The sequence below is a fragment of the Myiozetetes cayanensis genome, unplaced genomic scaffold, assembly GCF_022539395.1.
Source record: "Myiozetetes cayanensis isolate MyiCay16 unplaced genomic scaffold, myiCay2020 scf14, whole genome shotgun sequence".
In the NCBI taxonomy this organism is placed as follows: Eukaryota; Metazoa; Chordata; class Aves; order Passeriformes; family Tyrannidae; genus Myiozetetes; species Myiozetetes cayanensis.
Window position 1 is genome coordinate 7,199,084 of NW_026087048.1, and position 26,480 is coordinate 7,225,563.

Genomic DNA, 26,480 nt, shown 5'->3' on the forward strand with positions numbered 1-26,480 from the left:
CCCGCCCTCCGTCCCACCCTCCATCCCTCCCTCCATCCGTCCGTGTCAGGGCCCCAGCGACAGCCGCGGGAACGGGACCCTGGGCAGGGACCAGCTGGCTCCCGGCGTGGCGCTGGGCTGCCACGGGTTCGGGTTCGCGGTAAGGGCTGAGGTGGCATTTCGCTTATCGTTGTCATAAATGTTTTTTCAGCCCTTCTATTAGAGCCTCTTGGCCTTGATACGAGTTGTCCTGCCACCATCCCTTCGTTTCAGCCTAACAGCAGCTGTGCCACCCAGTGTGCAGCCCTTCGGTGCTGTCGTCCCTCTGCATTTCCCATTCCCAGATCTCTGTGATTGTCACCTGGTTTTAGCCTTGTCCTCCACCACATGTTTGAATCCCTCCATTATTTTTGTCCCTCACCCCCGCACAGTCTGATTTTGCTGCATTTCTCCTTCCAGTCACCCACGAGCCCGTTTCCCCTCCTGCCCCTCATGGAGTCTGAGAGTGGCAGGATGGCTCGGGTTGGAAGGGACCGCAGTGGGACCATCTGGTCCGACCTCCCTGCCCAGGCAGGGTCATCCCAGAGCACATGGCACAGGATTGTGTCCAGATTGTTCTGGAATATCTCCACTGAGGGAGACTCCACACTCTCTAGGCAAACTGTGCCAGTGCTCAGTCACCTGCACGGTAAAGAAGTTCTTCTGCATGCTCAGGTGGAACTTCTGGGCATCAATTTCTGCTCATTACTCTTGTCCTGTTGCTTGGCACCACAAGAAGATGGTAGATTACTTACCCACTCACCTGCTCATTCATTCCCATCTCCTTTCCCAAGTTTCTAATGGATGGTGACCCTCTGTGTGACAACAGCCCCACTGTCCTGCACCCACATGGGTCGCCGGGTATCTATAGAGCAAGGATGACATAGTTCTATAGTGAGTTATGTGGGCTGTATGTGATTTTAATTGCACAAGGGAAATCAGAAGGGCTTAGCTGGCTGGAAGTAGAAGGTCTGTGCCTAGCTGAAGGATTTCTGCAGAAGTATTAGTTTCAAAACAGAAGAAATGCTCAGAGATTTTGAGCATTGAGACAGGTAGTGTAACAGGATAAATGGAGGGGAAATGAAAGACAGGACAAATGTGATTAGTGGGAGACAAAAAATAGAAATATCAATATAGAAAATTGAAGTTCTTAACACTAATGTTGATACAAAGGTTTTGACAAAAAGGAGGAAAAGAGTGAGCCTGGAAGACAGATTGTGGAAATTTTGAAAAAAATTGTCTGTCAAGAAGTCAGTCCATTTCAATAATTGTGGGGTTTTTACTAACAACAAAAGAAAGAGGTTAATGGTGGCCTTTCAAAAAAAAAAAAAAATCAGAATTTAACTCCATCAGTTACGCCTTTGGATTAGAGAAACAAGAAAAGCAAGGGTAGTAGTAGAAATCTAAACTCTTCAAGGGAAAAAATAGATTATATTGTAGATTCCATGAGACATTAATGCATCACAACCAAAGCCACTTTTTAGAAACGCCTCTAGTGAAGTTCTGGGTGTTTTTAAGGGAAACAGAGGAACTAGAGAAGGAAAGGTTGGCAGGATGAAAGCTATGAGGAGAAAGATGCTCTTTCCACACAGCAACTTTTTTTCCTGAAAATATTGTTTCTTTTTGCAGAACTAAAATATCATCTTAGTAATAATTTTACTGGTTTTGAAGTTCTTGTACAATATAGCTATAATTTAATGGCCAGTCTTCGCGAGCGAAGATCCGGGGAAGGTCTTTACACCTTCCAGCCTGCGCATTGGATTTTTTAGGTGAGACACAGTGTGCGCGGAACTGAGCCCACCCTTTAATCCTAAGGTTCATCTGCCGGGGCCAAGCGAGCTTGGACGGTGGCAGTGAGGTCCTTAGGACGTAGGTGGGTTGCCTTTAAGGGCTAACGAGCCCCACCTGCCCGGGAGTGGCCCTGACCGGGAGTCGAACCCGGGCCTCGGGGTGATAGCGCTGCGCCTTTACCACTAGACCACCAGGGGCTCCAATATAGCTATAACACACACCTTAAAAATGCCAAAAGTATTAGCTAGAGGATCTCTGCTAGTTAAATACTGAGGCAACAAAATCACTGGTTGAGATTAGAGAGATTAGAGCCACTGGTTTTCCAGCCAGCTTTTATCTAAGTCTTAATAAACAAAAGAGGGGTAATTTATTATATCATAAATGATTAAATATGTTAACAAACACAGCAACACAAGGTCCTTTTTCTTTAGAGCTTTCTGGGAATAACATATATATATTAGGATTGCAGATTTGCACAGTGTTTCTAAGATCCACAACATGATGTATTTAATATTATCTATTTTATTGAAATATTATATCAACTGGATTTAGAATTCAAGTACCTATATTTGAAATAATATGAAAAGATTAGTATGTTTGGATAAGTATTTCTTAGTGAACTTTAAAGTCTTTCTCCAGAGATGCAGAAAACAGAAATAAGAGATTTTGTTACTTTCTTGATCCCTTCCTCCATTAAGGTTTTATCACTTTAAAGTTGACCTGATGTGACCTGATGTGGTTAATTCTCTACTACATAGTTTGTAACTGGGTAGAGAATAGGCTTATATTAGAGACACCAACCAATAGCAAGGTACATAAGGAGATAGGAAAATGTATATCAGTATTTATCTGGAAAAAAGAAAGGCATTTGAAAGCATAGCATCGGTATAGTATAAGATTTAGCCAGTATAAGATTTAGCCAATAATAGTTGTTAGCATATTTCCATTTTCCATTCAAATATTTTTTAAAATGGACTCAAACATCATGACTGTGAAATGAAAATGTTTTTGCTGCTTTGTAGTGTACAGTGGGTTAGGTGCAGGTTTTAACCAGGTCAGTGCTTATGACCATAATGAGCTGTGTTGGGACCTATTGCTTGGGACCTCTGTGATCAGAGCAGCACATCATCTGTGTTTTTCAAGTGTTTCAGTTGTTGTTTTCTGAGGATCATAAGGAGCCAGAATTAAATTACTCTAACGGAAATGTTAGACTCAAAATGAAGTTGTTCACTGTGTGGCCTTTGTTTCTCTTCCAGCAAAGGAGGAGGTGGGTCACAGAGCACAAGAGCTCGATCAGTCCAGCTGGCAGGAGTGGTGGGGACAGAGGGATGTGTGTGGCTGCTGGGATGTTACAGCAGTTACTGCAGAAGATTGCTCAGAGTCAATATTAAGTGTTTAACTTTGATTAGCCTGTGTGTTATTTATTTAGGTGTTTCCTATGGCTCTCTTCCTTCTACAGGCACAAATTTTTGTGATCTCTGTTTCCTCCCCCAATAAAAATACAAAAGCACGAGATTTTAATATGAAGCTATTGTCTCTACACTTGTAGACACATTTTTTTGTTCATAATATCTTCTTATTGGCTTAAAGATTCATTATACAGAATTTTCTGCTCTTCTTATAAAAGTTGTGATATTTAGTAGAGACCTTGAATGCAAACACTGTAGGAAGGGAGAGGATTTCACTGTATATCACATTACTTGTCAGGAACAGGGGAACAGTAGTGGTTTGGCACAATGTTTTCTTCCATAAAAATCATTGCAAATGTATCAGACCAAAGAGACAACAGCTGATATACTGGCTCAAGCTTTTGTTCTTTTTGGGTTTTTTTGTGAGGCCCACTGTAAACAAACAAAAAGTCACATAGATGCACAAATGCTTACCATTTTTAGACCAAGAATCATGTTAAGAGCTATATATTGGCTTCTACATGTGGTAGAGCTAAAGTGAATTAAAGTTCTGTTACTACAGGCCTCTCATTTATATATCTATATTTCCTCTGTTGATTCCGCCTCTGGTAGAAAAAGTCTTTTACAGGACTTGCTGCTGCCTGCTGTACCTCCATCCTAGGAAAGAGGGATGCTTCACTGAGGCAGTGTGACACAGAGTGTTTCATTCTTCCTTGTCAGCGAGGTTGTTTGCCCAGGACCATCTGTGCTGCTCAGATTACCCTGCTCTGGGTCAAGCGGTCACCGAGGGACCATTTCCCGCACTGCATTTACACTCCTAGGCCTGGACACAGCTTCTTTTCTCAGTCAGCACCCCTGTGTGTAGGCCCAGGGCTCTGCAGCCTTGCCCTGCACCCTGGCAGGAGGTGTGTGTGGCTCTGCAGCCTTGCCCTGCACCCTGGCAGGAGGTGTGTGTGGCTCTGCAGCCTTGCCCTGCACCCTGGAAGGAGGTTGTGTTGCCCCAGGGCTGCTCTGTGTCTCATGTCCCTATGAGCAGGACAGGCACAGAGCAAACCCCACAGCCTGGGCAGGCTCAGCCCAGCCAGAGGGAAGTAAACCACCGGCAGATGAAGGCAAATAACTTAAAGCTACCAGGCAGTTGTTTGTTTACTTATTTATTCTAAATGTGCCAGAGAGGATGTCAAAACTTAAATCCAAAGCATATCACCGTAACCTGAGCAACTGTAACCATTAGAGCCACTTTACACTTGAATAGTTTCCCTACCTTAAATTTCTCCTTCATTTTTCTAGTTCCAGTTTTCTGGAGGGGAGAGAGGGAAGAGCAGAATTTTGGAATGAATTGTAAGTGGAATTTAATACTTAGCAGCTTTCTGAAAACCTGGATTTTATTTTTTTTTAGCTTTAAATACTCATCTTGATTTTTACTTTAAAAGATCCGATTGCTATTTCATATTCCTTTTGTGTGGCATGTATGACAGCTAATGAATTCACTTAAAAATCAGACTAAAATACATTATTATTGTGCAATCACAGGACAAAAATAATGTAAACTCATGTACAGCATTTTCAAACATTAGTGGAATGGTAGGATCTAGACAATATGTAGGTATTAAATGAATAATCCAGACATTGAAGGGAATTCCTCGGACAGCTGTTGGATTTTTCCCCCTAATCAGTAATAATAATCCAATGGTGTTTGAAATGGCATGAATGTATATTGGAATGCTTTTTGTGCTGATATTTTCTTGTGCATCTCAATGACTCCCTAAAATACAAAAAAGACAAAGTATATATAGCCATGGATGTGCTGTGAAAGAGCTGCTGTTTGGATCTATGAAATCTATGCAAGATCTTTAGCCCTTAGGGACAGATACCCTAAGCTGGTTTACCCCCAGTATGACCTGCTGTCTCTTGTTTCCTGGCAGAATGACCCTGATGGATGTTAGTGCTTGTGCCAAGTTCTGTGTGGCAGAAGGTGTGTGGGAACCAGGCCCACAGATTTTGAGGGACAACAGGGCTGGGGGAAGGGCAGGCTGACCTATTAAGTCTCTCCCATCTCCAGTGTCTCCAGTTTTGCTTTTATATGGATTTCAGTGCCATGGAAATGTTTATTCTGTTTCTAGTAGCTGTGTAGACATATACAATACCTAGTTTCTAGGCTGGGCTGAGTTATTTTTTTATATAGCTATAACCAGCATACTTGGGCTGTCCAGATTCCTATTTAAAAATACAAACATTTTTCTTTGTTCTTCTCTGCTTCACTGCACTATTGGGGCTTACTTATTTCAGTGTCATCCTTCCTAACCTAATCCAAACAATAACCTTGGCTCAACAATTTAAACATATTGAATCCCCAACCAGAGTAGTTTTCCCTAGTAATACTCTGATTACAGCAGCTTTTATGTCTGAACAGGAAAGGACCTTAAACACTAAATCTCATCAGCACTGTAAAAAATAAGTGGTGAGCATCAGTCACATTTTCTTGAAATACCACAAGTCTTTCTTGAGGCCTAATCCTTTAATCTCTGGATTTTGGGCACTTCTGTTCTGATTACTAGGGATCAAAAGGTTTGGCAAATACTCTTCAGACCACTCTTCAAAGTGACCACTGTAATATTACCAGGTTGTTATGACAATTGCATGATTTTTTTTTTTTTTTGTAGTGGTAGCTGGTATTTTTGGACAAAACAGAGAAATTAGTTTATCCCCCATTGAAAATTAATAAAAAAGCACATGCTCCTCCAGTACAGACGTTCAGAGGATTTGAGAATATGGCAACATTGAAGTAAAGGAGAAATACCTTTCAGTGATGATAGAAATTCCTCCTACCATGTAAGATGCAACGTTTCTAATGGAGGGTACCCTTAAAGGGCTGCTGGAACATATACAAATGCTGTTTCTTAGCTTGTCCCCAAAGCTACAGAGGGATAATTCATTTTACTGCTACTGGAAATCTTATGCCATTTCCTGACTGAAATACTGTGTGAAGTTTCATGATAAAAAAAGGAAAGAGTTTTATATGTCATCCATGGGCCAAAATCAGTCCCTTAGGCCCTCCTACCAGACAGGTTTGTTAGATGTTCATTGGTCTTCTCTGGAAGTACGCAGTTTTCTCCTAAATGAAATAATTTCCTCATCCTGTTTCAAACAAAGGAGACATAAGTTGAAACAAATCAGTGACTCCTCCTTCACAATTTTTATTTTACTTATGGCAAACTAGAAATAAAATTGAGCTGAATGTATTTCCCTATATTTGAGCACTGGGACTCCAAAAGACTGTCACTGTACATGTTAGATCTCCATCTCAGGAAGACAACTCCACCTCACTTCTCTTAAAAAGAGCTAACAAGGTGCTTTTAAGAAATCCCTCATTTTCAACAGTGAGGCGTTCTTTTGACAGGGCAGATTTGGGAAAAGGAACAATTTTGTCACCTAAATGCAGGGCCCTGCAGTTATAACAGGAGCAAGTGCAAATCTCTCCAGTCTGTTCCTGTTCATCCCACCCTTCATCTCTGGGCTGCATTTATTGTTGGTGTTGCTGCTGTTGTCAGTAAGAAATCCAATTCGGTATTTAGAACCAGAACCCCAGAGCCTGAAACAGCCAAATACTCTTCTGCTCATCATGAATATTTCATTTGTGTAGGTGTGTCATCACTTGCATCCAGTTCCTCTTCACTTGGAAGATTATGTTCTGCTACAGAGCATAAAATTCATTAGAAAAACACTTTTTTGTGCTGTTGCTTTCATGGGGTTTGCCACATTGTATATCTGAGTGTGCATATCAAGGGTGAATGCAGATGAGGGCTTTCAGAGTTACTTTGCTGTGTTGACAGCACCACAACAGGTCTGACCTTTACTATCAAATTGAATATTTTTATTAATTTTTCATTCAGTGCAGAGCAAGGCATATTGGGTTTGAAATATTCAGCGACTATACTGTGCTATCACCAAGCAAATTAATATGATGGAACAAGTACAAACAAGTTATAACATTTTAAAGTGCCAGTGTTAGCATTCAATGGTAGCCTTAAACTAGAAGAACACATGGTTTTGCATCTTCTGTGTTGCTTGATAAAAGAAATGCTAATTGAGTTGGTAGTGTCAGTTCAGCCCTTGGCTTCCCTGATAATGCGTGCTCTCTATTAGGAAACTTGTGTCAGTGTAAGAAAAGGAATTAAAAGTCAAGCTCTGTGCCCCTGTGTAAACCACCAATATGAACACACTTGTTTGTGCATTAAACGGCCCTGCAAAATTGCTTCAGCTTAGAGGAGATCCGAAGTTTCTCTCTCGCTGCAGTAAAAGGTGTGTAGCTCCGAGTCGGCTGGGGGAGAACTCTGGTTTGTTATCTCCTGCCTGTTTTCATAAACAAATGCCGACAGCAATTGTTGTTTTTGCAGAGCCAGCAGAAATTCATAGGGGGTTTCTTTTTGTTGTTCTGCCACACAAAAAGAGATGTCATTTTAACAACGGAATGTTTGATAGCTTTTAAAAATACAAAGCCCCATTTTCAGGCATACTGAGCCCCCATAATTTCTCTTGAAGTCACCTCTTGCTGCAGATGCCCCACAGCACTCTGAGGTGTCCCTCCCATTCAAGATCCAAGTACAACACTAGGGAACATGTCTGATGTGAGCACAGTCACCAGGAAAAGCACAGAGGCTTTGTTTTCTGTACACCGACACAGATTGGATTTTTGGAAGGTACATATGTTGAATGTGTTCTTAAACTTTGCCAAGCTCCCATCTCTGCCATCAGCCTTAGTAGTAAGGGGCAAGTCAGCTTAAACTACAGCAGGGTTTGTGGAATGGGAATCGCTTTGTGAGCGGGAATGCAGAGCTAAGATTGGACAGAGCTGCTGTGGGACAGGGCACAGGGAAACACCTGTCTATTGAGGAAACTCTCTATGGCCAAAGTAACCCCAGACACTGAGCTCAGTTCCCAGGCCAGGCCCAGCTGAGACAGGTTTAAAGGTTTCTGTTGTGTGGTGAAAATGGTTTTCTGCCCTTACTGCAGCTAAGGTTTTCCTAGGACTCATGCCTCATCAGGCAACAGTTGACAATACCAAAACACCCAAGATGTCCATTCCCTAACAAAAACAAGTACATAAATACAAAATGTATTAGTTGCATATACAAACAAAGTGGTAAAATGCCCTTGCTTCCATCCCATTGCTCCTTACTGTTCTCTTTCCTAAACAAAGTTTAATCACTACTTAATTTAGGTATTGTATATTCATTGAGTGTTACAGAACAGATGTAAAAGCAATGTAGTGGCAGGTAAAAAGTTCTTCAGTCCTTTAAAATTTTTGTCAACTGTTTTATTAGCATTTTTAAGTGAATGTCTGTGTTCAAATGTTCTGAACCTTTAGTTAACAAAGTAGGAAAGATATAAAAACTGGCTGAAGTTAATTTTGAACAGATCAGCTTTTATGCCTTTGGCTGCCCTGAGTAAAAAGAGCGCTCCAAAGGCATTTAAGTTCAAAGACTAGGTTGTGGGTTCTTTTCACTAGAACCTGATCAAAAGAAAAAGATCCATTGGAACAGCTATTTTGTTTACTCAGATTTGGACATTCTCCTTCAATGCTGGCAACTCAGATTCTGTAAGATCATACCACTGCATAAGAAGCAGCGAGTTGAATGTAGAGATAAAAGCAAATGTTTGCATCAAAGAATTCTCACTGTAAAAAGATAGCTTGAAGAGTGAAAATATTAATTGTAAGATTATTGCTGGTATCAGTAAATTGAAAAATTTACACCTAAGTGCAAAGTTGCATTTGATAAATTTTTTAATGCAAGAATAAACATGTAAAAGCTCTGGTTATAAGCATAATTCTGCTGTGCCTCTTTTCATTGTAAATTGAGTCTTAAAATGTACTTAAATAGAATTAAAACTTAAAATAACAAATTCTGGACTGAGATTGTCATAAACTGAGGTCACACACCTCCAGTACAGTGGCTTCACTTCTGTGAGGATCACCTGCCTATCACTGCTTAACCAGGCTGAACTAACAGCTGTATTGCAGGAGATAACCTTAGTGCAAACTTAGTCCAAAAGTGCACTAAACCCCCACACAGCTGACACTGTGAGGCATGAAAAGCTGCTGTACTCACTGTAAAGGCACTGTTTATGCAGGAAGTCATTATCTCTGATGTGAATTTTAATGCATTCAGTGGCAACAAACATCGAGGCTTTCCTTAGGAACTATCTACTTAAAAGGAGTGTGTGATGCTGGTCATGTAAGGTTGCTGAAGTCTATTAATTAATCTTTCTCCTTGTTTTAAATATTAGAAGATTAATTAGTTCAATTAGAAGTGGAATAGTTTTAATCTAAAATCAGGTTAAGGAGATGCTGAATACAATAAAATCATCTTCACATTTTCTAACAAGCCAACTTAGCAGAGGAGCAGGGGTTTCTGAGTGTCAGACTCCCAGGGGTTTGCTCACAGCATCCCTGGGGTCTGTTCTCTTGCTGTGTAACAACTTTGCAGCAGGCCTGAGTTACTCATGTTCTTCTGCTCCTTTCCTTGGCCTGAGGCACAGAACAACACAGTCTGTCCCATGTGCAGAGGAAATCAGAGAAGGAACTTTCTCTGACTGGTTTGGGAGATGATGCTGGAGATCACACAAACTGAGCAAAAGGAAAACAGATCCCCAGAAAGCTTTGTCAGAGCTCATTTAGCCTTGGTGAATGATCTAAGGAAAGGGTCTCCAAAGCCAGACTGGGACAGTGCAGAGAGTGCTGTTAAGAGTTCAGCACGTAAGTTGTGAGTGGCAATGAACAGAGTTAGTGGAGGTTTTTCTGAGGGTTCTTTAAAGTCAAAAATATAGGAGCCTGAAGAGAAGAAATCACTTAACCAGCACACAATAGGAAATTAAGGACTGGAAAAATCCTTTTAACATATTGCTTGTGAAAGGAAAAAAGCAGGTCATGGCAGTGAAAAATAAGTTCATTTTCCTTTTTTATTTTTGAAGTCAGTACAGCATGAACAGCAATCATGCATCCTTTCTCTGTGCTCCTCTGGCACTATGACCAAGGGCTGGCCTGTAGTAGAGAAACCACCTCCACTAAGGTTGTGGTTTATTTTCCATGCAGCCTCTCCAACTGTGTTGACATTAACCATGAAGCTGCAGGGAATGTTGTTCCATGCCATGTGCAATGGTGTTTTTCCTTATATGGTCAGCTGTCCAACAGGAAATGAAAATTAACTACCTCCTTTCTGGATTGCATCGAACAGCTGTTAGATAAGTGCCAACCTCTCATGTGTCTGAGCATTCAGTGTTTTACAGAGATCTGAGTTTTGCTGGAGATTCATTCTAATGTCGGAGTTCTGTTTCAGGAAAGTGGTTAAGCTCGTATATAGTAATAAGCATGTGAGCTGTTATCTAACTACATTGCTGAATTAAATTGCTTAATTTTTTTCATCTCCTTTTGAATGGAAATCAGTCCATCTCCTGAAATACTGCTTGTGCTAATGAAAACATTTTTATTTTTCCTGAATGACCTGCTAGTTTAGTTAATATTTGCCTTTAAAGTTTGGTTTCTCCTGGCAGAGGGAATAGTTTAAATTGTGTCTGGACTACAGTAGAAAAGAAATCATAATGGATGTAAGAGAGATGGAAGAAGCATATCTAGTTCCTGCAAGTAATGTGAGGTACCCTATTTTATTGGTTTAACTATGGCTATGCTGTACTGTTTGAAATTAGAAGATTTTTTCTTTTGCTTTAAATCTGTTCCTAATATTTCAGGCCATGTTTATCCTTTAAATTAGTAACATGATACGAAACAATACTGTCTCTCACCAAGTTCTTTCAGAATTTACCTTTGTTCATGCATTTAGCTCCATTTTTCAAAAAGCGTCCCTGATAGCACTTTCCAACCTGCACTTCTTTGCTTGCCTTACCTCGTATTCAGGTTTTTCTATTCTGTACCTAATTTTTGTGGCAGACACTAAGATGCAGAGACCCGCCTTGGGATGGGTGCTGTGGGATCTGGAGTCTCTGCAGTGCGAATTGCAGTCACTGACACAGAGTAGACCTGAGCTCACTAACTCAGCTTTCCACTCCTGCTGTGATATTTGTGTCTAGGTGACTTTAACCTTTCACTCCTAAAATAGCTGCTTGTTGCCACCGCCGATTCGGCTCCAGGAGAGCACCAGTCTACAGATAGTGCATGTAACAACCAAACTTCTGTGTTCTAGGTCAGCAAGTGTTCAGACATTCATCACAAAAGCAGATGAATTAGTGGCAGAAGTAGTGAGGAATTGCTCCTTTGGTTGAGGGAGAAAAACTGAAGAATGGAAGGGGCATTTTGTTATCTCAGACAGCAGAGAGTGCTGACACTGTGAGTCTGTTGGCACATGCACACGGTTTGACATAGTGACAACTATCATGCCCAAATTTCTATGGCATTTATTAATAATAATCCCTCCTTCTCAGTAAAAAAACAAGGTTCTGGTGACCTTTCTGAATTTGTTTTCTGCCAAAACCTATGTATCTTAAAATTTAGATTCAGCTGAACTCCCTGGCTAAGGCCAGTCAGTTTGTTTGTTTGTACTCTGACCAAAGGATTACATTGATGGTTTCCCAGGATCCAAAATTGTGTTTAATCTGTTTACAGAGCTACATATATTATTTGAATGAGAAAGGGGAACGAAAGTGGCCATATCTACATTAGCTGGTAGCTGTTCACAGGAAGCAGCAATTACTGTCTAGCCTTCTTCCCAGGAAAGCTCTCCCAGCTGCTTCCCGTGCCACGTAACTGTGCAGTGCATGGGCACACAGAATATAAGAAAAAAACCATCAGAGAGCAATAGAAACTAATATTTGAGTAGATTAATAAAAATTAGAATAATTTCCACATGAACAGAACTGAAGGTGATTTCTCTTGCAGCTGTCAGTTGGAGCTGACCTGGCGAGGGCAGGACTGTGTGTTTGCCATCAGGAGCTGTGCACTTGCAGCAGGGGAGGGACTCAACCCTGGCACTCTTGGACGGTCTCACCTCTTTCAAATTCACTCAGCCTGTGCAGTACCCTGCGATTTTCCTCTTTGCTTTTTTTTGGTCCCAGCTCACACATTTGTGAATCATTCAAGGGGAAAGTTTGAGAGATGCTATGTGTCAGGTCAGCCCAGGTTCATTCACTGTATGTCCTTAGAAAGCCAGAGACGTTGGTGTGTAAACAAGGGGGGAGGGGTAGGGAAGGTTTAACAAGACAACCAGTGTTAATCTTTTCTTTCAGTATTGCCTATAACTTGGTTTTCTGATTACACACTAAATTACAGTCGTATTTTCTTTAATTCAGTTATACAAACACGGCAGCCAATCCACATTCCTGCACTCTATGTGTTGTGAGGGGCACACAGAGAAAACCTTTGTTATTTTTCTGGTGCTAAAGGAGCTGTTCACGTTAAACCATATTCCTCTACACAGCAACAGCAAAGTAAATGACAGCATTAATTCAATCCAGAATGCTTGATAAATTGAGAGGGGTTGTTTACCTAGCGTATGAAAAAGTCTCTTGGGGATGGGTTTTATTGTGATCTGCATAGTCATCCATCTTCCTATACTGTCTGTGCTCATGTTTATGAGTAAAACATATACAGTAATTTAGCATTCAGATAATCCCACTGCTATAATCCAGACAGATTTAGCTCAAATTTCTCTGGGATTTCTATTATCTAGATTTAGCAGTGTGGTGTTGACTGGATATTTTAAATTGCTGCAAATGCTTTTTTCTGCAATAAACAACATATTTTGATGTTCCCATAATTGAAGCTGTGGATTCTTCCTGGCATTAACCACATGTAGAAATGTATCTTTGTGAGGGCAGTGATTGCACAGCTGGAGCATGGTTTTAATGGATTCCAGCTATTTGACTATATACCACATAAGATCATACAATGTTTATATGAAAACCAGTGTAACATATGTGAAAATATTAATGGGAATAGTCTGAAGGACACTTATCTGCAGACATCATCTATTTCAAAATGAACTCAACAGCTTTAATTGTAATAATGTTTTATTACAGTATATTAGATGATATAATATAGAACCTGGCTCTCTTACAGCACTTTTCCTAAGCAGATCAGAACTTTTATTGTTTTTCGGTTTTGAGGAAAAGAGGAAGTCCGGGGGGGGAAGAGGGTAGCATTATCCTCATGAAATGAGGGGATATTAAGTACAAGTTCACTGGGCACCTTTCACAGCAGACCACTCTTTGTCATATGTTCCTCTGATTAATTGCAAATGTATTCAGGGGAGCAGAGCAGACACTGTAGAGGGGGTCCAAATGTTCTTGTACCAAAAATGCCAGCCCTCCCACACAGGCTAACTTTGGTGGAGCTGCAGGAGTAAGAATGTTTGTGTGGGAGAATTTTAGGAGGGAAGTGTACTGTGGGAAAAATTGTAAAGCTTCTATCCAAGTAGCTCGAGTGAGAGTGTCTGAATGGAGGCAAACAGGCAGAGCAGGGCAGTGCATGCTCTGTGCTCTGCCTTGTAATTGTGTTGTAAATGCACCAAGTACATTGTTCACCCCCGGGGCCAGATCTTCTGGGAAGAGGCTTGTGCACACTTGGCAATAATGTGATGCTAAGATTGTGTCATGCATAAGTGTCTGAGAAATTCAAAACAAGTAAACCACTTGGAAATGTTTGGAAAACAAACTATTTGGAACCAATTGTGGGATTTGGGATGCTGTGTGTCATATTTCTGTTCCCTGAACTGGAGGATTCAGACACCAGTTCAGTGGGGGATTTCAGGTGTGCTGCCCCTGAAAGCACCTCCATCATGCTGTGTTCCAGGACTGTGCATTATTGCCAGTCCAAATAACTGTAAAATTATTGACAGAGATTTTCAATTTGAAGAAATAGAGAGGATGTTCATTTAATCAGTTGAGACAAAGCTAGTCCAGGTATAAAATTTGTTCGCTTAGTCCCCAGACTGCAGCTTTGCAAGAATGATGAAAAAAGAGACAAACCCAAAAAGCATGAATGAGAGAGACTTTTATAGCTGACAATCGTGCTTCTGGGTAAAACCCTTCTGAAAGAAATGTGCTGTGTCTATGTGGCAGTACTTTTGGTTTCAGACTCGCTCTGAGCTATTCTTTGCAATACTTCCAGCAGTTGGGTTTCAGAAGCAGCAGCTCTTACGGACTTGCCACAAAAAAAAGAGTGTGAGTGTTCACTCCCCTCGTATCAATGGCCCTGTGAAAGCTGCCCCTGTGGGCCTGCTCCTGCTGCACTGACAGCCCCCACTTGTGGTGTGAGAAACCATATTGATGCTGAAATAGCTATCAATATCCATGTTTGATCCCCAGTAAGTCAGAACTATGAAGCTGTAATGCCAGTGAGATGGAAAAGCAATCTGATAGCTCTTAAACTGCTCTTTCCTCCAGACGGTGCCTGGGGCACCAGCTGTTGCAGATGGGAGTTTTCAAGGCCCAATTCGTTTCTCAGAAGAATCTCCTTAGACCCCTAAAAACTGATATCAAAACCTGAGATAAGCAAAGAGTTTAAAATGGACCTGACATAACTATGTATTAGCTGCATCTTTATCTGGACAGAAGTATAAATCAGTCTAAATTTTTTACAGTCAGCATCTGAGGAAGGTGACAGTGCACCCACAGATCTCATTGCTGCACGCTCAGCTCGACTCACCAGACTCACCAGTTGCACTGTGGTCACCTGTTTTTTTTTTCTTTGCATTTTTTTTTCATCCTGTTATATCCTGACCCCTCATTCAGCAATTGTTTTGATTCATGCTGAGGACAGTTTTACTCACTCCCTTTGGATTTTCACTTGCTAATGCCAATGCATCTCAAAATATCATCTTCCCAAGTTATTAGATCCAGGGTTTGATGATTCTTACTGGGCTTAGTGGAAGTATCAAACCAGCAAAGAAAGACCAAGAAATGAAAGAGCACCATGTAAATATTGACAGATTGTTTTCATGACTAAGCTATGATTATCCTTCATTAATTTGTCTGTGCTTTCAGAAAGAGAGGAAATTGCTGAAAAGCATAGTAGTATTTTTTAGAACAGACAACTGTTTGTTCAACTGTGATTGTTGAAATTTTTATTCAAGAAATCTCTCAGAATGAAAACAAAATCAGAAAAAATCCCCACTCTCTCTCTTAAAGAGGGGCAGGTCTTATATGCTTAAAAGTAGCACCAGCATGTTCTATGTCTGCATCTGTAATTTGAGATTAAATACAGTATGGATAGGTTAAAGACATAATCTTTTTTAACCACTTCCCAGGCATTTATGCAGTGTATTGTTTCCTTTTTGACAGTTAAATTACTAGTAATAAAGCTCTGTAACTCAGCCGTGGCTAGGTTTGTCCTCTAACATGACTGTACAATTGCATCACCTGCTCTGAGCTGCACCAGCACAGTGAGGGCAGAACCTGGGCCTGTAACATTTAGTTAATCACACTGTGTGCCATTAGCAGAACTGATACCTTTCTACCCCCTCCCTTAGCTTGGTGCTGGAGAAATAAAGCAATTCAAACTACTCAACTGCTGCAATTCTGAAAACAGATTTTCTGTGCAAAAAGTTGCCATCTGCACAATCATCCTTTTCCTCTTCAAGTAGCAAACAGCCAGAAGGTACCAAGCCCCCTCTCTGTGTTGCAGAGGGAAGAATCCTAGACATGGTTTTGGTAGCTGTACCCTGCTGGCTTTTTTAACCCATTGAAGTATTTTCTAAAGATGCTCTTCTTTCCATGTGCTTGGCTGGTGTTATGGTGACCATGAGGGAGTATATCAAGTTACTGGTATGGGAGTAGCCCTTCCAGGAAGCCAGAGGGCATGTTCAGTGCAAACTGTTTTTAGAAGCCTAAACAGGCACAGCTCTAAGTTGGGTGCCTGCTAAGTTAATAAAAGGACTAAACATTGCTTCTCCTACCTCCTGCATGTGGACAGAACACAGCCTGTATCTGAGACAAGCCTTACTCCTGGGCTGATATGACATTTAGGTAATTGGCCCTTACAGCATTGTGTAAATAGCAATATTCTAAAACTGGGGTTAGACAGTCGGATTTTTGAGCTTGGGTTCTTCTAGAATTTGACTTTTTAAAAACTGAAAGGGGAGAAACAAAGAAATGCCCCAACGTGGGAAATATGTATGAACAAAATGTGATCAACTCATTCTAGGGGTTAAAGTGAATGAGCAGAGTGAAAGCTGCCTCTACTTCCTTTCTTCCTGATGCTTTCCTTGCTTCGTGAAGGAAAGAAAATTGTCTGTCTCAGGAACATCAAGTTAGGAAGGTGACCTACCAATTTATTAATTTTGCTCTTTACATGTGGTATAAAACATCCAGATGCAAAGTACTCTGGTTTATAAACAGAGCCGCTCTGCTAGAGGTTGTTCACTTTAAAACAGCTGAAAAACCATGAGCACCATCCCAGGTAGTAAAGTCCAGGATTTTATTATTTATAAATAATAAAATCTTTGCTCCTATTCCCAGATCATACCCATTGTAAAATGGCATCTTTTATATAAATTTCCATAATTTCACACATAGTATTTATTAACAATCAATTTAAATACGAGTCTTCTCTTAGGTTCACTTAAAACCAGCAGAGGATGTGAAGTGCTCTCTTGTACTGAGGTTCGTACCTTGGTTTCTTTTTCTTTTGAATTATTAGAGCAATGTTAGAAACACGACAGTGTGGGAACAGCTGGTTTTTGGCTGTATGTGGTATTGATTTGTAAGAACAGCAATACTGTAACTGTTCAGCTAATTAAGACATTGATAAAACATCTTGATAAAGGATGCAGTTCTTGTCCCATCTAGACTTGATACTGGCTGTTTTGCTGGGCTGAGCATCCAACCCAAACACTTTGGTTGAGACCACAAAGCTGCCTGTGGGTACCGAGAAGGCTGTAACCACCAGTGCTGACTCAGTCACTGCCATGTCAGCTGACATGGAAACTGCTACCCATCCTTTCCCTCCCACCCCCATTCACATGTTGTTATCTGCCCATGGACCACGTTCCCTCAACAGCTCTTTGGCTTCATCCCTATCTCAGTGGGGACCTCTCTTGATAGCCCAATTTTGGCTCTGAGCTACATCCAGTGCTTAGATAGGATAAGTGTAGGATTTCAGCCAGATGGAATTTTGAACAACTTTTTTTTTTCAACATTCTTGGCTCCAACCCCACAGAAGATTGCTTCAGCCCAACAGAACAAAGTCCCATCCTTCAGGCATCTGAGCCAGTTGCTGTCCTTTGCCTGCAGTGTAATTATTCTGTAGGTTCCACGGAGCAGGCATTGCACCCAGGGCTTCTGCTCTGCACCTGGGATGTGAATGTGCTGCTGACATCAGGACCACACAGTGCCTGACAAAGGTAGATGAAGGCATTAGGAATCTGGACCTTTGTACGGATCATAAATAAACAAATCTTTCTTTTCTTATATTTCACCCTGATAAGAGAAAACGTCTGTGCTCCAGCTCTATGCTGGTGAGTCAAACTCCATGTGAAGCTTATAAAGTCATGCAAATAGATTATATTACTTTTTCCCACCTTGATTCAGATTATAAATTAATGAGATTTAGTCCACCACTCCTTACTGAGGAATTCTGCAATCATGCTGAGGAAAACTTCTCAGTGAGATTGTTTGCAGGATAAGTCTTTGCCAGCTGTTGGAATTACGATCATTGCAGAGACACTAACATTTTCCTGCTACTTACCAAATGCATCACAAATCTGTCTGGCATCTTTGTTAATTATTTAAAGTGTAGCAGGCAAAGATTATATTCTTAGAATTATAACTGGAAGAATGTATGATCTCTTATGAAATGAAAGTGATTTTGATACTTGAGCAGCACTGGGAGGAACTGTCAGCGTGAAAACTCAAACCAGACCTGTGTGTGTAATATTCTTGTCTCGCAGGAAGTAGTGGGGGTAATATGTGAAAAGGAGTTGTTCACATATCAGGATCCTTAGGAGCTCTCTAGATGACTTTTCCTGCACTTTGTGATATTTTGCAAAAAGAAACTTCCTCTTTCCCCTTCTTGAGCCTTTTTATGACACAAAGTGTGCACACAAAGCCACGTGTGTAACAGCTCACACTGGCTGTTCAGCAAAGGATGTAGAGCAGAATCAGGTACCAAACAAAGGTTGGATCAGCTTAGTGGGGAGAAGAACCTGCATCTTAACAGGGATGTGCTGAGCTCCCACCTCGGCCTCAGGGGAGAGTCTCTAAAGTGACAAGTCCTGTCCTTGTATTCCCCAAACACAACCACCCTTGATTTGTACCTGGCCTTTTTCCAGGGCTCTGGGATAGAGGAAATCCTCATGTCCTGCCTCACTCCATAGAGCTGCATGAAGGTCAGCTGCAGTTACTGGTATGTGTATTGTGTGGTATAATGAAGTCTGTGTAATATCATAAATACATGTGCATTATACCTGTTGTGTTCACAGAGCAAAGATGCACCCATAAATATACGCACCAGACTGCTCTGTGCACAGAAGACAGATGGTATTTATTCTATATTAAATAATTTTGCATGCAGAATTTCCTCCCTCTTTAAATATCTTGAGCATCCTTTTTTAGAATCTAAATGTACACATACAGATTCTTTTTGCTTTGACAGCTGATTGATGTATTTTATCTCCAGTCAGCATAGGTGGCCTTAGTTGTTCTTGTAAGTGCTATCTTGTGTATCTTCAATCTAAATGTCATTGTTATAGTTCTTCTTTCTACTTAAATCAAGTTAATCAATTGATTTAATCAATTTAAAGGTGGAAAGCAAACAATGGTGCAAACCTTCCGAAATTTGGAGAGTTAATAGGTCACATTTGACAGGATTTTGGTTTGCAGGTGTTGTCTTCACTGGCCATCACCTTTCTTAATAGTTTGTTTTTTCTCAGTCACTTCTTTCAGAATAACATTACACATAAGGACGAAATGCAGCCACTGCTGAGATTTACTGTTCGTTGTAACCTGCTCACAAATTGAGACATGTGGACTTTGCCATTGTAGTTTTATGCTGGAACATTTCTGCCTTACAACTACAGCCACACATAGACATGGCAAAAAACGAGAAAGCAACAGCACTGTCATGGATATTCAAACCTCATTGCTTTAAGGGATACTCTAAAGGAAACTAGGCCAAAAACTTGACCTATTTTAAAAGACATGGCAATCTGTTCTTTTAAAAAATCTTTCACACTTCATTGAGTCCTTCTCTCTCTCCTATACCATGAAAAATATTGTACAGTAGCAAGATTCAGAATTCTTCTCTCTATACTGTTACCCATACAAATATCGCAAGCTGAAATCTGCAGTTTAACAAATTTATTTTTCTCCATCACTGATCTTGAGAAAGAAAGAATCTTAAAAATTACCGAATGCATAAACTGAACTAATTAGGTGTAGCTAACTAATATTGCTACATCACTGCACTTTCTCCCCAGCGTTAGCTGCAATGGATCCATTTGGCAACCAAGAGGTCTTAGGATCCATAAAGGATTTTTGCTTCTAGGGACTTCCATGTTTCGAATTTGAAAACCAGAAGCAGTGAGCCATATTTCTCAGTTATTTTGCTGTTTGAAATCTGGCTGTGAAACTCTGTTTACTTTGTGTTGGACTCCCGCCAGAGGAGGCCTGGTTTTAGCAGATGGTCGTGGAGCGGAGGCCAGACGTTTCCTGCTGCGTCCTGATGAGGCACTGATAGCACTGCTCCCAGGCACAGCAGTGATGCCTCCAGCAGCCACCCAGGCTGGAGGGGCAGGCACTGCTGGCAGAAAGGTTGTGAAGAGTCCATTGAGCAGCCCTTGGGGCAAAAGCTTTTGTGGAAAAGAGAGTCCTGAAGTGGTGCTCAGAGGTGGTGGAGCTGCCAGCCAGAAGATGAGCAGGGGGAGGACTGGAGTTTTGACCAAGAGGAACTGAAGGGTTAAAACCACATGGGCATAAACCAGTAGTGGGGAGATGTGATTCAGGGTGGTGTTGGGTCATGGGTTGGACTCGATGATCTCAGAGGTCTTCTCTCCAACCTGGTTGATTCTGTGATTCTGTGATTGCTTTGGTCTTTGACAGCACACCTCACTGTCTTGTGAGGGATAGAGAGTTGAAAGAAGACAAAATGGAAGGCTATAACATCATACTGTTGTGTGTGTTTACCTGTCTGCTCTACACTCATCATATGCAGGTAGCATTTGCCTTTTCCCCGTTTGTGGGGGCAACTTCTCTGAGAACAAAAATCCTTAATGTGTCCTCAGTCTGGTGTTTGATCTTTCAGGATGCTGCCTGCTCTCAAGATGGGAATCAGAGGGCAATGCCACAATCCCAAGCGCTTGTGTATCGCTGCTGCCTCGCCAATTTGCATACAGGGGAAAATGCAAACAAATTTCTCAGGAGGCTGTATGACTTGGAAATCTTCCAGAATTCCTTCAGGCAGCAGTAAGATTAAGGACACCCATAGTTTATCTGGGGATCCAGAACTTGGACCAATGTAGCTAAAATTCATGGTTCCTGTGCCATGTGGCTCTGCATTTGGGAATGTGGTGCTCTCCCATCCCCTGCTGTCAGATACCTGGAGCCACCGCATTACTATGTCAGGCTTATTTGGGTCATGATTTTGTGCAGGTGGCAAGGCCCCTGTGAACTGCAGCTGGCCCCTTCCTTGCTTTCAAGCCATTCTGCAGGTAGGCAATGTTGGATTCTGAATGCTTGTGCCTTTCCAGTTTACTACTGGATCTCAAATGGGAAAAGAATCACAAAAAGACCAGTGTTATTGCTTTGTTACATGACACTTGTATATATTTCTCCCTCTTTGGCCATGATTCTGTCAGAATCTCCCCAAAACCAAGTCTCTGGGTCAGCACAAGAGACAACTGACAAGATCAGGCACCTGCATAGGGGTCTGACTGTAAATATTTCCCCCCCTAGCTTCTACCTGCAGGAGCATCAAATATTCAACAACCCTGAAAACTGAAGGATGTCTCTGTTTAAAACCTCATTCAGTCAAGTACCAAACTTTGCTATTTTTTTCAGTGACAGCCCTTCCTACTGATCAGCCTTGTACAGGACAGTCTGAAGCGCCACTTTCATGACCCACTGTCTCCTTCTAAGTAGGTTTCTTAGACTGTAATAGTTGGTGTCTTTTCTACCTTATTAACTTCTTCCAGCTTGAAAACAAGCATACAGTATCTAGGAACACGATACTCCATTTTTTCAAGCTCAGAAGCTGAGCCAATTCAACATTACTTTGAGACAAAGATTTACTATACAGAAAAGGCAATCTACAGAAATGAAGTTGCAAACTATCTGTATCATCAAGGAACATGGATGAACCTTGGGAATTTAATCTGGTTATCATGACTTATGCAATGCAAATGACCTGTGTCTTACCCCAACGAAATGTCATTCTCCTCATCTGACCAGGCATGGTGAGCTACAGCCAGGATAGGAGCCTGGGCCCTTACTGTCTTGCACCTGATGATCAGCCCCATCTGCCCAGAGAAAGGGCTGCACACCTCTCCATTAGCACCCTCAGACTGCCATGCAAGGTGCAATGCCTGAATGGACGGCAAAGCAGACAACTGGAACTGTGGTTGCCAAGAAGACTTTCTGTCATTAGTCAGAGTGGTGGTTAATGCTCTTTCTTTGCTGGAGAAGGACTCATGATAATGGGGCCTATCTCAGACTTCCCTGGCAGTTTTTTAACATTTCCTGTTATTTGCCAAGTGGCCATAGTGCCCACCACACAACCTTGCACCCGCTCCAAACAGATGTTGCAAGACCCAGCAAAGGTTGGCAAATTTCTGGTCAAGCAGGTTTTCATTATGCTTAAAGTAACCCCCTTCTCACTGCCCAGTTTGAACACAGCCCAGTTTCTCCTGTGAGTTGGGATGATGTGAGTTTGAAGGTTTCCCAGGTAAACTGCCTTTTTTTTTTTTTTTTTAAATAATTGAAACCATAAAAGCTGAAGTATTCATTAAAATTTGTTGGGTGAATTACTAGTTATTGCACTTTCATTTTACAGGTGCTACACATGAATGGAGATAACAAAACAAAGAGAACCAGAGAGAAATGTCTTGGGCATAGCTCAGGATACACAGAGACAGACATCCCTAGGGAAGGAGAGTTGCAAAAAGGCATCAAAATGGAGTTCAGTGAACTGCCTTTTAAAGCTTTTGAAAGTGTCTTTTTTCAGCAAGCCTTTAAAGTCAATTATCCTCACAGAATGTGTTTCATGTTTGTCTTGAGGATAAAGACAGTGAGATTTCATTATTTATCTGCCTCATACCTCAGGTTGCCCTCTGAGCGTGCAGGTCCCTGGCCCTGTGCTAGACAAAGGAGGGCAGATCCCTCTCCACTGACAGGAGAGCGGGAAAAGCATCTTCCCCTCAGTGCTGGCTGCGAGCTGGAGAAAGGGCAGCGAGGCATTCCTCCTTGGAAGCAGGAGATGCCGTATTCCCCGACTGTCAGACACAATTCATAATGGTAGAAAAAACAAAACAAAGCCACGCTAAAGTACAACAGGGAAAATCCTGGAAAATAGGTTAGGCAGTATTTAAGTACAACTTCTTCCCCTCAAAAAGGGCTTGTGTTAGATCCCAAGCTCCAGAAATGGAGGAAAAATGAACACGGTTTTTTAGAATTGACCTGGCAAAATGGAGTTGGCTCCCACCTGTCACAGGATGACACGGTGGAGATCATCGTCCTGCAGGCAGCCAGGTCTTTCTTTCCCCAGAGCAGCTCTTCCATTCTGTTGAAGATCATCCTGGAAGGAATGTATCTGTCTGGTACAGGAGACTTCCAGTGCTTTTGAGTTAGAAAAGACAGGAATTTTAGAACTAATGCAGCAATATCAGTTTCTAGACATGTACAATCTGTCTGCAGAAGGAGAGAGGAAGCCCCCAGCCTACCTGCTCTGAGCTCAGCTGCTGCGCTCTTCAGTAGGGACAGACATTTGGAAAATGAGAAAGAATGAGAAAGACCCCGGCCCTGCCAATACTGGTCATGTTTCTGACATGCTTAAAGTTACACACGTGCCTTCATTTAGAGTAATGTGACTTAAAATTAACTCCTGTGCATTATTTTAGGTGTGTTTCTTATACACTACTGACAAGGAGCACGATCCCTGCATCAATTGGAGGTTTTCAGGGCCAGTAGGTACAAGCACATTAGGTACAGCAAGGTCCTTGGATGATATTCCTTGGATGATATTCCCTGGAGGTGTCCACTCAGTCCATCTGAGTTCAGGTTCCTCTCATAGCTGTTAAATAAATCCCCTCAATATGTTCAAGTTAATTCCATCAGCAAGAGTTCTTTGTTTACACAATAATTCTGGATTTATTTGTTCTTTGCTGGAGTTATATATGATCACAGAAAGTGCATATAAGTTGCCACCTTCTTTGCCCATTTTGCACAGGTGCAGGATCTACAAAACAAGGCAAGTCTAAGTGGTTGTGTAGGAGTCAGTGTGGCCTCCATTTACGGGCCTACCTACTGCATGAAGGGAAATACAGAGTGTGGGCTTTTGGGCTGTAGTTAAGCACAACACAGCCCCATTTCTTCCCAGTATCAGGCTGTAAAAAAATGCTGAATTCTTCTTTACTGCTAGGCCTGAGAAGGAAATCTCTTCTTTAGACAAAATGGGACTCCGACCTCATTTTAGGCCTTTATGGAATCTTATTGTGGGCCTTCTAGGAACAGGCTTACAGTTGAAGGGCTTCACACTGAAAAGGCACAGAAAAAGGAATTTTTTTTTTTTTTTAAAAAGATGGATTGATGATGAGATATGGGAGCACAGACATAGCTTCTGAGGCCCACGGACCACTTTCACCACAAAAATGCAACCTGGAAGTCTGGCCCTCTTGTTTAATCTCTCTGCCAGTTTAATCCCATTCTGCCGTAAAACACCTGGTATGATTTCAGGGTGGCAGTGGCATGCCAGCCCGGCACGGCATGGCAGATTTTGCAGAAGAGAAGTGACTAACTGGTTTTTTTTTTTTTGTCCTATGATGCCCACATAGCTGTAAATAAACATGATTACAAGCTGACATGGCTGGGAACTAAATTCATGAGGAACTAAATAATAAACTTGTCTTCCAGTTGCTGGTTTATAGTGAAAGCGACACTAAAATGTTGCATATTTTTGCCATGTATTATAATAGTCCATGACCGTGCAAACATGATGCACATCTGTTGAACTTTATTCTGATGTGTAGGGTCAGTGATTTCAATCTGGGACTGATGGATATTCAGAATGCTTTAATGGCTCTGTGGGTTAAGTTCTGGCCAGGCAGATGTGACAGAGTCCAACAAAAGATCTCAACAGAGGCAACCCTGGCTGTGTTGATATTAAGTGGAAATTGGCACAAAACTAGAAAATATCACCAAGGACATTCACCTTTGCCTTCCCGTGCCAGTTCACCTGCACACTGATGTAGTTTTCTTGCAAAAAGCATAGCAGTTTGGGATGTAAAATTGACTATTTATATGTTTACTTCTGATTACAATTTTTACTTGTATTTTTCTCTTCTTTATTTTTTAGATGACCTTCAGAAATTTCCAATTAATGTTAAAAAATGTTTTTAATAAGAGGGAGGAACAAGAGATCTTGTTTTTTGTGCTTCTGATGAGAGGTTTGGTAAGGGGAAGATCACCATCATTGTCATCGCTATTAACGTTCTGATTTTGGAGCAGTGGAAATGTAAGCAAAGATTTATTTTTGAAAGGCCTCGCTCTGGCTGATGACAAAATACTCACCTCCTAAATTTAGCAATGCTGTGTCTCCGTGTGTATATTTACATTATTAGTCACCTTTAGGCCCACGTTTTCTGTGATCAGCACAAGCTTGGAAGTCACTCCTTCATCCTCGTGTACCACTGTCAGAGAGGGTGCCCCCCAGTGTCCTTGCCCCTGCCCAGTGGGCTGAAGTTGTGAATTCCAGTGGGAACACTACCAGAATTGGAGTGACTGGGAAAAGAGGGGCAACCACAGGGGCAACTTGAGCTTTGTTACCATGACTATGGTGGGAAAAGAAACAATAACCATAGAATATCCAGAGTTGGAAGGGACCCACGTGGATCACTGAGTCCAACTCCTAATCATGACTATAATAACGGCCACCTTGTGTCACAGTCCCTAAATTTGGGTATTTATTCCCCCACTATCCAAGGTTTTGCAGTTCCTCAGGCTTTTTCATGGAAAGCCGCGATGCCAGGAGCCGAAATACAGCTTGTGCCTATAGTCCACAGAAAGCAGTTGTGGTAGCTGAGCAGCTTAAATTTTTGGGAAAACACTGATCACAAGAAGGTTGTGGGTAAAGGCCGGCGGCACTGATGGCAGCCCGGCCCCATTCATGTGCGGGGGACACACGGGCAGGCTGAGGGCACACACGGCTCGGCCCGGCCTGGGCTCCCCCAGGGACACGCCAAGCACTTGTTATTTTGTTATCAGGCGCGGCTGCGGGGCGCTCCCGGCCGCGGTGCCGCAGCTGATGTAATGCAATGCTGCTGCCGCCGCAGCGGCTTCACGTGTCTGCGGCGCGCCCGGACACCGGGGCGGCTGCGTGTGCCGTGCCCGCCGTGGAACACACACACACACACAGGCGCGCACGGACTCGCAGACACACACAGACACGCGTGTATGTGTTATTCTCGCCGCCGGGCCGCTTCGGGCGCAGTGCCCCCTCCCCAGGGCGGGGGTCCCGGTGCTCCCGGCGGGGCCGCCGCCCCCGCCCCGGCCGCGCTCGCCGCCCCCGGCCGCGGCCCCTCGTCGGGGCGGCCCGTGTGTGGGGCACGCCGAGCCTGCGCACTGCGCGGCCGGGCGGGCACGGCGGCCGCGGGGCGAGGAGCGGCGGGGCGGGCCGGGCCAGGTGCTGCTGCCGCTGCCGCTGCGGGGCGGGGGGAGCGCCGAGCGACCCTGCGCGGGGGCTGCGGGGGCCGGGCCGCCATGCGCCGAGCCGCGGGCCGGGCTCGCCATCCTGCGGCGTAGCGGCGGGACGGGTTCCGCCCGTGATGTCCCCCGGGCGGCGGGGGAAGGCGACTCACTCGAGCGCTGCGGCAGAGGCCTAGTGCGGGCAGCGCCGCTCGCGTCCCCATGGCCGAGGAGCAGCAGCCGGAGGGCGGGCAGCCGCCGCGGCGGCTCGCCGGCACCCCCGCGCCCGGCGGGGCCCTGCCGGCCCTGGTGCCGGGGCTGCAGGGCGGCGAGGCCAGCGCGCTGCAGCACAAGATCCGCAGCTCCATCTGGTAAGAGCCGGGCCCCGCGGGGCCGAGGCAGGGCCGGGGGGCTGCGCGGGCG

The 26,480-nt window shown here is 42.9% G+C and overlaps 2 protein-coding genes across 3 annotated transcripts in view; both read left to right on the forward strand.

Moving 5' to 3' along the window:
• Positions 1-24,888, forward strand: part of MNS1 (meiosis specific nuclear structural 1) — a 55,828-nt gene extending 30,940 nt beyond the window's left edge. For both annotated transcript variants that reach the window (XM_050309956.1, XM_050309955.1), the window contains one exon: positions 24,730-24,888. The gene's annotated coding sequence lies outside the window, so the exon portion shown is untranslated. The remainder of the gene's footprint in view (positions 1-24,729) is intronic.
• A 1,297-nt stretch (positions 24,889-26,185) lies between these two features.
• Positions 26,186-26,480, forward strand: part of RFX7 (regulatory factor X7) — a 50,975-nt gene continuing 50,680 nt past the window's right edge. Inside the window, exon 1 of the mRNA XM_050309963.1 lies at positions 26,186-26,428. Coding sequence (XP_050165920.1) covers positions 26,280-26,428 — 149 coding nt within the window. The 5' untranslated portion in view covers positions 26,186-26,279. The remainder of the gene's footprint in view (positions 26,429-26,480) is intronic.